Source organism: Grammomys surdaster, unplaced genomic scaffold (assembly GCF_004785775.1).
Source record: "Grammomys surdaster isolate TR1022 unplaced genomic scaffold, NIH_TR_1.0 235, whole genome shotgun sequence".
Lineage (NCBI taxonomy): Eukaryota > Metazoa > Chordata > Mammalia > Rodentia > Muridae > Grammomys > Grammomys surdaster.
The window spans coordinates 1,360,502-1,374,637 of NW_021604680.1; the positions used below are offsets into that span (position 1 = coordinate 1,360,502).

General features: G+C 38.8%; 1 protein-coding gene across 3 annotated transcripts in view; it reads right to left on the reverse strand.

The window, feature by feature from the left end:
• LOC114626443 (contactin-associated protein like 5-1) overlaps positions 1–14,136 on the reverse strand; it is an 867,232-nt gene that overhangs the window by 501,790 nt on the left and 351,306 nt on the right. For all 3 annotated transcript variants that reach the window (XM_028773852.1, XM_028773850.1, XM_028773851.1), the window contains exon 4: positions 2,570–2,717. In XM_028773852.1, coding sequence (XP_028629685.1) covers positions 2,570–2,717 — 148 coding nt within the window. The remainder of the gene's footprint in view (positions 1–2,569; positions 2,718–14,136) is intronic.

Sequence of the window (14,136 nt, forward strand, 5' to 3'; positions counted from 1 at the left end):
TTTGCACAGATGTGTACCAGCACACACACAAACATGTATATGTATAAAATAACAGCTATGATATAACTGAAAGTATGGTCCTTTGGGCTTGGCATACAGGATGAGTGAACAAAAGGTATAAAAAGTATTGAGAAATATCATTCTAGGAAAAAACAAATGTATGGAGACATTTGAAAGACTAAAAATTTCTCTTTACCGGGGCTAACAAATGGCTCCTCCATAGATAAATGTGTTTGCTGCCAAGTGTTATGACCTGAGCTCAATCCTCATGATCAACATGATTGAATTAGAGAACATGCTCCTAAAACACACACCCACACATACACACACACACACTCACACTAAAATGTAGTTGAAATTATTAAGCACAAAGAGATGGCTTTATAAATAAGACACAGAAATATCTTCAGTGTTTGTCCATCATGAAGGTTTTTTTTTTTTTAACAAATCTGTAACCAAAAATGGTCAACAAGAATCAAAGAAGGCACCCAGTAGTGAAAATGATCATCACTGAGGGGTGAGGTACTGGGGGCATTAAAGGGCTGAGACTTGCAGATGAAAAAGTCCCTACTTGAATAGGCTGTTGTTGCTTCCCTTGTAGATCATACTTGTTCATGATAAAGACAGTCCTCTTTCCAGCAAATCCTCTCCCTTAAAACACTTCATTTCTCTGCCAGACCCACCTTAGCCAATAGTTTACCCAAGGAGCCATCAACACATCATAGTTTTGTGCTTTTATGTCCAGAAATCTTAATTTAGTGCATATGACATCAGGGAACCAAATCCAATTTCATGGAGCACTTTAAATGCTTCTGAAGCAAGTGTTATTTTGCCCTGACTTTGATGAACAGCATTAGGCACATGTGAGGTTATTCCATGACCCAACACCGTAATTCACTGAACTGCTGTGATAATTTTAATCGCCAACAAGAATGTATGGAATTACCTGTGAAGGGAGCCTCAGTAAGTGATTTTCTAGATTAGTTTGGCTTGTGGCCATGTCTACAGGAGAATTTCCTTGAATAGTGTGAAGATGCACCCACACTATTGTACCTTTGTCTGAGCATGGTATCTTGGATTGACAGGGGTGATAAAACAAGTTGAGCACTAGCATATGGGCATGCATTCATATCTGTTTTTAATTATTGATGTGATCTGACTAGCCTCTTCAACTTTCTGCCACCTTGACTGCCTGGCCATGATGGATTGTAACCTGAGATTGTGAGCTGAAATAATTAACATCTTTCTCACTTAAAATGGTTTCCAATGTATTTTATCTCAGTAATTGTTAACAGCTAAGATAACTATGTTTCTAAAAGTGTGTTGACTAAGTATATTAACTCCTTAGGTGACAATGGATATTGTTATAAATCAGCAAATGAATGCCACTGATTAGAAAAAATCAGTTCATGATGACACGGTTTGCATGTTTAGCATTATGCATTCACGAGAGAATTAAAATAGCAACCTTTATAAATGATTCCTTTCTTCCATAATAATGGCTCCCCACCCATGGAATATGACACTTTTGGGGCTCAAATAATCCTTTCACAGAAGTCACATATCAGATACCCTGCATATGAGATATTTACATTATGGTACACAGTGATAGCAGAATTACAGTTATGAAGTAGCAACAAAAACAACCTTATGGTTGGAGGTCACTACAACGTGAGGAACAGTATTAAAGAAACAAAGCATTAGGAGAGTTAAGAACCATTGTTTTAAAAATGGCTTCAACTCTACAGCCTGTTTTTGTTCAACATGGATCAAATTTACTCTTAGTAACTCTCAAGATATCACATGGATACTGTGACTCCAGAAGAAGAGAATTTCCCTGGGTGGAATTTTTTTCTTTTTCTAGAATGTGAAGAAGGAGATAATCCTTCTTTCATGGTTCTTGAGTAGAGAAATAAGTTTACAATATCTCACAGCACTTCCAAAGAAAAGCTGAACATTGCTATTTCTGATTGCAAGTGGCAAATAGTTATCCAAACCCCATGGGCTCTTTGTTTTGAACTTTTTGTTGAAACTTTATTGCCTTATTGCTTCATCTTTATATAGAGCATAAGAACATTTCTACTTCTCTCCTGAGGGACACATTTTCATATATATATATATATCGTGTGTGTGTGTGAGAGAGAGAGAGAGAGAGAGAGAGAGAGAGAGAGACTAGAACAAAATAAGATAACTACAGACTGGGGAAATAGCTATGATTCTAAAGTGCTTACTTTGCAAGCATGAAGACCTAAATTCTATTCCCAGAGCCCACATCAAGTTGTATATGATTGTACACACTAGTAATCCCAGCAGTGAGGAAATAAAGATGACAATACCTTTATGGGTTACTGGTCAGACAGCATAGGCTCATCTGGACGTTCTTGACCAAGTGAAAAAGTATTGAGTCATATGATGGACTGTGTTTTTCAAAAACATTGGAGATTTCTGTCTCCCTGGTTTTTTGTACCCATGTACATATACAAAAACACAAATTTTAATTTTCAATATGAATGATCTGGTATTTCATAGATATCTTATGCTATATGACTTGGTACATGTGATTACTTACTGTAGGAGCATCCATAGGCCTCAACTCTCATGCCAATTTTTCCATTTGGATTCCACTCCAGGGGCACAAAGCGAACAAAGCGGGCTCTCACGGGATGCAGCAGTTTGTGGTGAACCACACTGTCGGCATTCATGTTTCCTACAAATGTCTGAAGAAAGAAGGAAATTCAGTGAGTTCTACAGTACCAAGCCACGTCAACAGAAGCATGCATACTTCTCAAATCTGGCTTTCAGGAAATGTCAATAATAAAAACAAAATAAAACAAAACCCTAGTTTCTCTGATATTAATCTAATGTGGTAACAGTCCTGACGTAGGCCTTATAGTTTTCATAAGTATCAAATACTATTCTTTAGGATGTTCCTCTCCCTACCATAGTACCTAGCTAAATTCTATGAAGAAAGAAAGCTTCAAGGTATGACACCTGAAGTTTTAAAAGTTAACAATAACATGAAGTTCCAGTTCCCTACATGTCTATGCTCACTGTGGACTATAGGATACCTGAACAATCTGCTCTTGGAAGGAAAGGTGCTTTACTAAAATAGTTGTCAACATTAATTGAGGCCAGTTATTAACTAAGCATCATCACCATTTTAAAAATTAAACATCAAGAGACAACAAACAAAAACTCCTGAGTGAATGGAAAACATAAGGAAATAAATCTTCAAATCATCAATCATTCAGTAGTTAGAAATTAGCCTGAAATTTAGTTCTAAGACTGTCTATGCTTGTTTTTGTAGTTTCCACTTTCTATGCAATCCTTAGGTTTTACAGGAAGGAACCATCACAGTCTAACTATATATGTAGTTCATCTTTCTCTTCATTTGTGATTGATGTTTACTTGAAAAAAAAATTGCAGATGGTCTGAAGAGTTGGTTCAGTGGTTAAGAATGTTTACTGCCTTTCGCATGACCCAGGACTAGTACTGTCAGGGATCTTGGAGAAGGTAAATCCATCACTTTACTAAAGCATAATCTCTAACTCCACTCCAAATATTTACCCTTATATGCACAGATAAATCAAGTTCTTATACCTTTCAAAGAACACTTTCCTAGATGACATCACAGAAACTCACAACTGATTAAAATGTAGAGAACAAGTAACTGTAAGATGCCTAGTCCCAATTGATACATACATCTGCAATACATTTCTAGAACCTAAGCCTTGGGGACCAATATGGAAGAGATGGAGGAGAGATTGTAAGAATCAGAAGAACAGAACATTTTCTGTGAGATTGAGACTCCCAATAATGGCAGGGGAGTTACAACCAGGAAGTCTCACTGACATGACTGCCTAAACAAGACTCAAACAAGGGCAACACCATTAGATACATTAATATGGAAAAAAAAGACATTCACAAGGCTTCAAAACTGGACAAGGATCTATAGGCAACCAAGGAGTGATGAGAGCAGAAGTAGTCTTCTGCTGGGAAGTACCCCTCAGTTAATTATCCACTATCAAATGGCCACCCAGAAATCAGATACATACAGGTAACATTGTACAGACTGAACATGTTTTACAAACACACACATAGATAGCACTGTTTGGTTCACTTGCATTATGTCTCACATCCTTTATTTACAGAATAAAGGATTATCGTGGCTGATTATTTTAGAATCATTATTTTTCTATAGAGGGGATTTAAACTTAAACTATAAAAAAATCAGGATCAAATAGCCACAATAAAATTCAATATTTAAGCCTTTTTAAAGTACATAATTCAGTGTCAGTAAGTATGCTCATATTGCACAACTGTTACAATTGAGTTTGCCTAGACTGTCGTGACAGACTGTCAACTATTACCCAGAGGTATGTGTTTAACTAAGTCATGATTGTCCTTCTCAATTTCAGTAATCTAAAGATAGTCTTTCTGATCATGTGCAGTGACAGCAAACAATATACACTGGCTTCCACTCTAATGGTCAAAGTAAACATAAAGAAAAAAAAGATTTTACAAACACACACACACACACACACACACACACAGAGAGAGAGAGAGAGAGACAGAGAGACAGAGACAAACAGAGAGACAGAGAAAGAGAGAAATATGGAGGATAGAGACAGAGATAAGGACAGAGACAGACAGAACAGACATACAGGGAAAAATTCCTAAGGATATATTTGTGAAAATACCGTTGTGTAAAAGTATATTCTGTATTCTAAAATAGGGACTTATTGAGTCCTTGAAGCCTCATGCAAGTTATTTAAAAATCAACATTTTTTAAAATGCCATCTAAAGGCCTCTAAAGTGGAAATTTTTGGATTTTTGGAGACTTAGTTGTATCATGTGATGTTTTTCTGGAAACTGTCTTATAAGAGGATATTCTTGCTGAAGCAAAGACAGGGGAGGATGGTTTGCTGATAACATACACGTGATGTTTTTCTTGAAGCTGCCATGAAAAAGTCATGGGATGCTTTGCTAGAGCAGACACTTGAGAAAACACATGATGTTTGGAAAGGGTATAAATATAACCCAACAGACAGGGGGCAGCACTGAGTGGTATTAGTTCATTTTGCCATTCTTTGCTCATCTTCATGTCATAATAGCATAGAGAGAAATACATCAAGGTAATGGTATTTGTGACTAGACCAAGCAATCATTGTTGATTCTTGTGAACTAAGCTGCTACTGTCCTGACAATGAAGATTGAAATTGTCCCAAAGAACTATTTCTAAACAGGTCCATATCCTCCATTGCCCTATTAACCTTTCTGTTCCACTACATCTGGTGGGTGATGGGTTAGAAGGGAGGTTAAAGCATTTAAAACTCCTTATTAAAAAAGGTTTTTAAAAATATAAGCCTACAGGCCTGTCTCTCCAAGCAAGCAAACTTACGGGAAGCAAATACTGGAAACTCAGAGCAAATCATAAAGGCGTTTCCTCCTTTTTGATAGGATACATTTAGAAAGTCATAGATAGGGTAATTAACATGCAAAACATGAGTTTAAGCTGACATGAATAAACCCACTCCAGCTCCAAGTTCCCAACTGTTCTTCTGGGGAACATGATAAAAAGAATTTCCAACAGGCTCTCAGATAATGGAAGTGAAGAAATTAAATGCAAGGAAATGGCCTGCTTTTGATGACTTACAAGAATTATAAAACATTACATTTTAAGAGGAAAAGGGAAAATAAAAACATGAAATTCTCCTTTGAGTTCTAGCGTTTTGTTTTTGTTAGTGATGAGTGTCTATTTTGTCATTTTAAGGGCAGAGAAAAGTCCTAAATGTTTCAGAGGGCTGTCACTAAATTTGGCTGAAATTAGTAGCTGATGTGATGGCTGTGAGATATTTAGTTGTAGCTTTGTGATTAGTTAAAGGGTATGTCCTTTAGTTCATCATAGTTTACTCTTTGTTGAGCGTCATATTTGGTGGTGAGGGCAGGGGGCATCAGTTAAAGCATTCTATCTGGCTGGAAGCTCTTTAAGCAGGAAAGTTAAAAAAAAAACATTCAAAATAGCTTCAGGAAGTCCCTGAAACTAATTAGATTCATTAGGCTACTCCCTGCCAGAGTAAACAATAACAGCTGAGAGTCAGTCTCAGAAGAGCCGAGACAAGCAGCAAAGAAACTCTTTTGTCAGACCAGCAACTGGAAGAAACAGAAACTAGCTAAGTTTCTTGAAAGAGGTTTAGACCAACTAAAGAATGGGAAAAGGACACTGTTCAAACTGTTGACCTGTCCATAGGCTTTACAGTATGTTCCAGATTTTCCAACTTTCACCCATGAGCTGTCACCCATGCTGGCATAGGCTTTGATGACATAGCTACATTTAAGTAATTTCTGTTCCTGTAAGTAACCTTTTACACATATTTTGAAGGTAACTCCAATAAAATTCACTTTAGTCTGATACCGGTTCTCTGAAAGGACTCTAGCCAGCCAGTACACGACAAATCTGGCTCTCATGGGCCTTGCCATTCTTCCCCATTCCCTCTTCCTAAATTACATTCCTAAAACTAGGCCCCAAAGGCTCTTCCCTTATTTGTCCTCTTTCTTCTTTTAGACTTACTACTAAGGTCCAGCTATCAAAGTATTGATGTCCCTTCATCAAAAGCCCTTTTGGCTCACCTAATTAACATGCCCTATTAAAATTTAACACTTCATCCTAACATGCAGTTTCCCCTTTACCTTTGTAAACTATCATTTTCCTATGGGCATATCTGTCTTCTCTCTATCTACAGGCAGTCCTTTGTTCTCTGGGACACACACACATCTTTCCCCTGTCATTCTCTTCCTCTTGTTCTTCATCCTCTATATCCATTCTGTGTTTCTTATTATCTGTCCTCTGTCCTTCTGGAGCAAATAAACCTCCTTTGTGCTGAGAACTTGATCTTTGGGGTCCTGAGTTGATACTGAACACTGTATTCCTTATCTGGAGTGAATAGACATGTGTTGCATCTCTCCAGGAAAAGTTTTGTCACATAGCACCACGACTCCCACCACCAACCCCACCAAACACACATTCTGCCTCTTTTGACTGATTTTGCCCTCTATAGTAAGGAACAATGAGAAGAGTTTCAGAAAACAGTACATCTCACTTGTCTTGCCTGTCACTGCTATATATTAATATGATTCAATTTAGAGATGGTATAAAAGTGTTACTGATTTAGTGGAATCTGTATATTCAGTGATGATGGGCAGTGTAGTCCTGGTACATTCAATAGTATGAGTAAGATACCACTGCTAACAGCTAGATACAAAGAAATACTACTGACACATTTTTGCGGAGCTAGGTATGAAATGTTGAATTCATTTATAATGTACAATGGATTTATCACAATGTAAACTTATGAAGGATGTGTAGACAGCTATCAGGGTGTTCTGATTAATGACATCAGGGAAGGTGTTAATGACACCTATGCTGAATCATATGGGAACAATACTGCTCTCATGCTCATTTTTTATCCCTAGGAATCACCCTACCTATCTGACTATTCAGAGAGTGTAACTGTACCACAATGACACTGTGCTCACTCCTCTGTTTCTCTCCTTAAAATTCTCTCCAGGATATCTGATGTTTTCTCAGTACTACCCATATCAGGTCCAGCCTCTGACATCCATGCTCTTGCACAGTAAAAGACTACCTGGGCAACTTGCTTCTCTTTTACAGTTTTGTAACCCTAGGTAACCATCATTCATCACATTCCTGGCCATTTCAAAAAATGAAATCCAAATGGAAGTCTGAACATTGTCTACTTTGTTGTTAATTTACCTGTATTAAGGTTACTTTGCATACAAATCTTATCATTTATAATATCTCAGATACACCAACTAGAACTGCATCTTCACTTAACACAGGTCTCTTTATATTCCCAGTGACAAGATGTTACAAGCCTTTTGGAAAGTACAAGCTACTCTTTTAATTAAGTCCTTCATTTACTAGAGGTGGAGTTAGAAGAACAACACTTAGACCTAGACAAAAACTTCAAAAGCTACAAACTTTCCCTGGACATATAGGATCATGACACTTTTAGATCCCCGCCTTAAGTCTCTATCTCAATGTAACTCATCCTAGGGGCTAGGAAGTGGCTCAATCAGGAAAGTAATCATCAGACAAGCATGAGAAAATGAGGCCAGTGTCTCAAACCCATGTTAAAAGCCTAGCACGGAAGTGCAAAGGTATAATCATAGCACTAGGGAGATGGTGAAAGGATCCCTGATGTTCACTCATCAGGAGCCCGATTAAATTTCATTGGCAGGCTCAAAGCTCTTTCTTAAAACATAATATGTAGAGATGGTGAGATGATTCAGTGGACAAAGCCACATGCATTGTGGTCATTTTTCAAGACCTGAATTTAATCCCTAGATCTTGCAAGGTAGCAGGAGGCAACTGACTACTGAAGGTACTCACTCCACATCTGTTTTCTGGCATGTGTACCTAGACATACAACATACACATATACACATAAAAACTATCCCAACATATACACAAAACTTACAAATGATTATTCTTTATGATGTTCTCTTATCATTTGTCTAGTATGATGAACCATTATCATTCCCTATAATTTTTATTCTTTTTTATCAATATTTTTGAACTTCCAGAGTTGTAAACAATACAAAGGTATATTTTAAAAGGTGATTTTGAAGTACAAGTGAAAGATGTCTCAAATCACCTTGTCCCCTACCCATGCCTACATTAATAACCAACATTCTTTGATTTAGAAGGAAGCTTCTTTAATAGGTAGATCCAACATCTTCTGATACCAATTAGAACCTTTCCAGCTGTGCAAACAGTGGAGTAGCTTCCTTATGAAAACAAGTGTAAATGTGTGGTTTAATTATTGCTAGAAACTAAAGAAATCATGTATGTCAACAGTGTTAGTAACTTCACTCACTGCCTTGAGAAAATACAAAAGCAACTTAAGGGGAAATAGTTCATTTTCATGCTGAGTTGGAGGAGATAGTGTCCATTATCCTGGGGAAGGCAAGACTGCAGGAACAAAGATGTGCTGATCACATTGAATACAGAGTCAGGAAGCAGAGAGTGATCAGTGACCGGGATAAGACTATAGTGACTCCAAGTCCCCGTCCAGCCACCAGTCTACTTCCTCCAGTGAGGTAATAGTTCCTAAAGGTTCCACATCCTTTCCAAACTGTGCAACAAGTTGTAAATGGTGGGTAAGTGGACTGTGCCACTAGACAGAACTGGTAAGGTTGAAACAGGTTCCAAAACCTAAGGAATCTCATAATTGAGAAAGGCGGGTTTTGGCACCAGCTTCTGGCCAGACTCTACTTGTCATAGAATAAGGAACCACAACACCCTATTGAGAGGGACATGACAACCAGTCAGGTAGGGACAACACCTAAGTTCCTTCCCTATTCAAATAAAGCATTTCTAACATCTCAGACTGAGCCAATGGCAAGCATCTACCCCTGGATCACATCCTACCCTCTAAATGGGTATAAGGTCCCTATCCACATGCAATAAAGTGCACAAGTTATTTCACCAAACTATCTGAGGGTGGCTGTTTTATTGAGCTCTAACCCTCCAGGAAAGAGTTTTCTTTCCTGAAGCATTCATTTCTGGAGCTCAATTCTGCCTAGCAGACCAGGCTCCTCGCTCTAGCCTTAGCAGGCAGCTGCCATTCACTGTAGATTGTAGCTCCAGCTCTGGCTCTGGCACTGGCTTCTGGCTGCCTGCTGCAGCTTGTCACTACTGCTGCCAATAGCACTAGTGATGGTAGCAGAAGAGATCTGGCTGCCTGCCCTGCCCAGGTTTCCCCTCAGAGAGCTGTAACACACTTTGGCCATTTCAGCCAGGCCAGAACCCTGTAGCACCTTTAGTTCCAGGCAGACACACAGCCCAACAGAGAACCAAGTATTTAAACAACTAAGCTTATGGTGGGATGCTCTGCATTGAAAAGCATCAATCAAAGGCCAAATAGACATATTGACTTGAATGATGTAATCAACTAGTTATTCCTAAATGCTAAAGGCAAATATACATTAAATTATTGAATGAAGACAGTAACCCCCAAAACTTTCCATTATTGTTATGCTTTTGCAGCTCCTCCTGTATGATGGATAAAGGATAAATTGACTATTGAGAAACATGTTCCAGGTTTGTTTTCATATCTACACTGAAGCTGTAACATAAACATGTATGCAGCTCTGCCATGTGCTGTATACTTGGGAAGACTAAAATACCTACTTAACAAAATTCATTTTTCTACATTCCACTAAAGAAATAGAATGCCTTGCCTTTCTGAGAAACAGATAAAAAAAAACTTTTATTTCCCTATGAAGCAGAGAGCTACTGTATAAAGGTTAACAGCAGGGCTTCTCCTACTCTTATTAGATCTAAGATAAGATTTGAAATTTTTATAAGGGCTAGGCTCAGAACTAGGAGAGCTGACTTATGTGTCTAAGGAAAATCCCCAGGACAAAGTAAGTAATGAAACCAACATAGAAGACTTGATACTATTGTTAACTAATTCACATGTACATATAAATGGCAATGACTCTATAATGTGGTCCTGCTAACTACATTCACAAGCATAATCATATGCTGATGTTATTGCCACTTGACAATATAATATTGTAGGAATTCGGTTAAACTTAAAAATTAACTGCCCCAGGACACATCCCAGGAGGAGCACATTCCTTAGTTAGAGGACACCTGCTGTATTAACATTCAGAGGAAGAAGGGAGAGGCTGATTAACATTCCTCAGAAGGGAACCCACCTGCAGGTGGGGAAGGCCCAGAGCACATTCTGAAGGTCAGACCAACCCTTGCCACTCACAGACAAGGGAGATCCTTGCCACCCCATTCAGCAAAGACCAATCAGTTTAAAAGCCACACTGTTCTGCCAATCACATTGTGACTAGTCATTGTTTCTCTAGTCCACCCCTTAAACTGTATAAAAACTGCTCTTAGCTTTAACTCGTGTGCAGGAACCCCAGTGCATTGGTTATTATCATTAAACCTCATGTTTTTGCAGCAAATCTCCTGTCCGTGTGTGTTTCTTTGGGAGTGCATCCCCTGGTTTGGATCTTAGAGTCCAACAATATACTATATATGAATATATATGCATAAGATTTGAAATCTGTCATCTATCTAATGTTTATCTTCTATCAATTATTGTGCATCTTCCTGTCAATGCACTGCAAGATCCAGGTAACAAATTGTCTTAGGTTCACAGTGACTACCTTCTGAATAATATTCTGCATTTGTTTTCTAAGATTTTGACCTGCTACTTTTCTCATGGAGCACTTTATGAAATTAAATGTGAACACACTGTCATGATGTGGGAACTCATTTACAGAATTTTAAATCCTTTGCTGGCTTTGGGAAACAATTATTTTTTTCTAATTGGATATTTTATTTACTTACATTTCAGATGCCATTCCCTTTCCCATTTCGACTCCCTAGAACCCCACCATCTCATCCCTCCTCCTCCTTTTTGCTTTTATACCATTTTAACTACATGTAAGTACTAAGGTCAGTTCTAGGTTGAAAAACTTGCATACCATAGATGAAAATAGTCAAGGAACAAGCAAGGCAATAAACAAAATTCTGTGAATACTCATGTGATCACTGTTTCTAAGGGCTTATCAGGATGACTAAAATATCTGAGCCAGCTTCCCTGTCCTAGCCCAAAGTGATTTTCATGTCTGAAGCCTACTTCCTTTTTCTAGCCTAGGATTTACATACCTGCCTGAAATTACTTTTTTTATCCAGCCTAAGATTTAGATTCCGGCCTGAAATTACTTCTTTGTTCTAGCCTAAGATTTAGATTCCTGCCTGAAATTACTTCTTTATTTTAGCCTAATGTCAGATTCCTGCCTGAAGCCCACTGTAGCTAGTTTGACTACAGACTATTAATATCTTCTGCTTCTGCCTTCGGAGAAAAATGACACGATTAAAAGTATATGGTATCTGAAAGTATTGCTTGCTGTTTTCAATGGGACTCCAAGGGACAGGAGTTCTAAGACACACTCTTAAAGCTGATTCAATGCTAAGGCCATTGGAATGTCATTGCAACATACAGTTTCTTACACTCCCACAATTGACCTCAGGGCTCTTAACTCTCCAACTTGAATGTTTCAGAAGAACAAAGAAAGTGTCACAACAGAGGAGTCTGCAGCTCCATGCTAGCAGCCTATCAGGAGGGTGAAGAAAGAATCACAAGTTGTTGCTGGCTGGTACTTGCTGTTTCTTCCTTGATGGTGTCCCTGATGGTGATGGTTGGCTTGCTGATTCCTCCACTACACATGACTTTAGAGTGCTTTCCTAGTCTTTTCCAGTTGAAATTAGCCAAGAGCAGAGGATACTTGGTGCTGATTTTATGAGGGTTGTATAATAACCAGAAAGTTGCTTTGAGTATGTTTTATAGCATTGCCTTTCAGAATTTTTTTAGGCTCATGTCCACGAATAACTGTCTGTACCAGTAGATAAGCCCCAACTTGTCAACTAGGTAAGCAGTTTCCTTCCAAGCTCACCTAATTCCCACAATTGAGAATTTTGGTGGAGATAAAAAACTCAATTGGAAAGTAGTAGTAAAGCCGATAGCACATGTCTTTTTTCATTTGCTGTCCTGAGATTTGAATCTCAGCAGAGGCTATGTAAGTTCGGTGTCAGCCATTGGGAGAACCATGTAACAGATCAAGCTTATCAAAATCTTGTCTCTGCTACACTCATTTTTATTTCACTCTTACTTGTTTTTATTAAGCAGGAAGATCTAAAAAATTACACGGTGTTCAAGCACTGATTCCTCCATGGGGGTAAAAAACAGTATTCGTGGTTTTGAATGTGATTTGTGGAATATGATGGGGGTCGGGGAGGACAGAAAAGAAGAAAAAGAAAGAAGGCAGAAAACATTTTCCACACTAAAGGAAGTAATTTCTGCTGTCAGCTTTGCTGGCAAATTGAGACCAAAACTGTTTGTGTCAGGCTCCAAACCCAGTGACATCACATCTAGGCAACCCCCACATCATTGCCAAGGCAACCGCCATACATTCCCAGAATCCACCTGGCTACCTCACCTTTACCTGGAAGAGGCTACATCACCTCCTATATAAAACAGGCAGACCTCCTGACCTCTCTCTCTTTTCTTCCTCTCTCTTCTTCCTTCTCTTTTTCCATCTTCTTCCTCTTCTTCCCCTCCCTCCCCATCTTTGCCCTATCTCCTGAATAACCCCCCCCCCCAAAAACTGATTGGTCTGGTATTGTCTGTTCTAAGCCGTGAGTGGACATCTATCAAAAAACCCTGGCTGTTTGTTGCAATCTTTGAGGTCTGTCTCCGAGTGAATGAAAACCAAAATAAAATACCTGCTAATGTGCTTTTGACAGTAGAAATGAACACTTATTGGGTTGGGGAAATGTCTCAGCCAGTAATGGTTGGCGTACAAGCATGAGGACCTACATTTCACTCTCAAGACCCACAGAAAAAGTTGGGCCCAAGTACATATACATTCCAGTGCTGGGGACAGAATCCAGATGATCTTGCTAGTCAGCCAGCCTAGTTGATGTAGTGAGGTACAGATTCAGTGAGAAACAGCTGATATCCACCTCTGGCCTCTGCATGTGTGGCAGGACAAGACAGTGCTGTGGTTCCTCCATCATGTATTCTTGCTAAGACCACTGCAGGCTTAGCAAGAATTGGATCCCCTTGACAGAGAACCCCATGGAAAATTATCCACATCTATTCTAGTAACCTGAGGTCAAAATGCCCCAGACAAATTATTCTAGTTTCTCTTAAACTGCCTGCTTGTGAAACCTGTGCAAAAACCTCCCACTTTCCTACATGCAGCTGCAGAAAGAGATACCCAGATGTGCTTTTTTTTTCCTTTAAAAGTGCCTTGTTCTAAATGCTTTGGGGTATGTAGCTTAAGTCTGAAATACCTGCGTTTACTCCCTGCCAGCTGAAAAGATTTACAACTCGCTATAAACTGTGTCTCAGTGGTCATATCTAGTGGAATCCTATTATCTGGGCACACACATACTTTTATAAGTGCAGTCACGCAGTCACAAACATCTGGCCAAGAAACACACACACACACACACACACACACGCACACATATGAGAGAGAGAGAGAGAGAGAGAGAGAGGGAGAGAGAGAGAGAGAGAG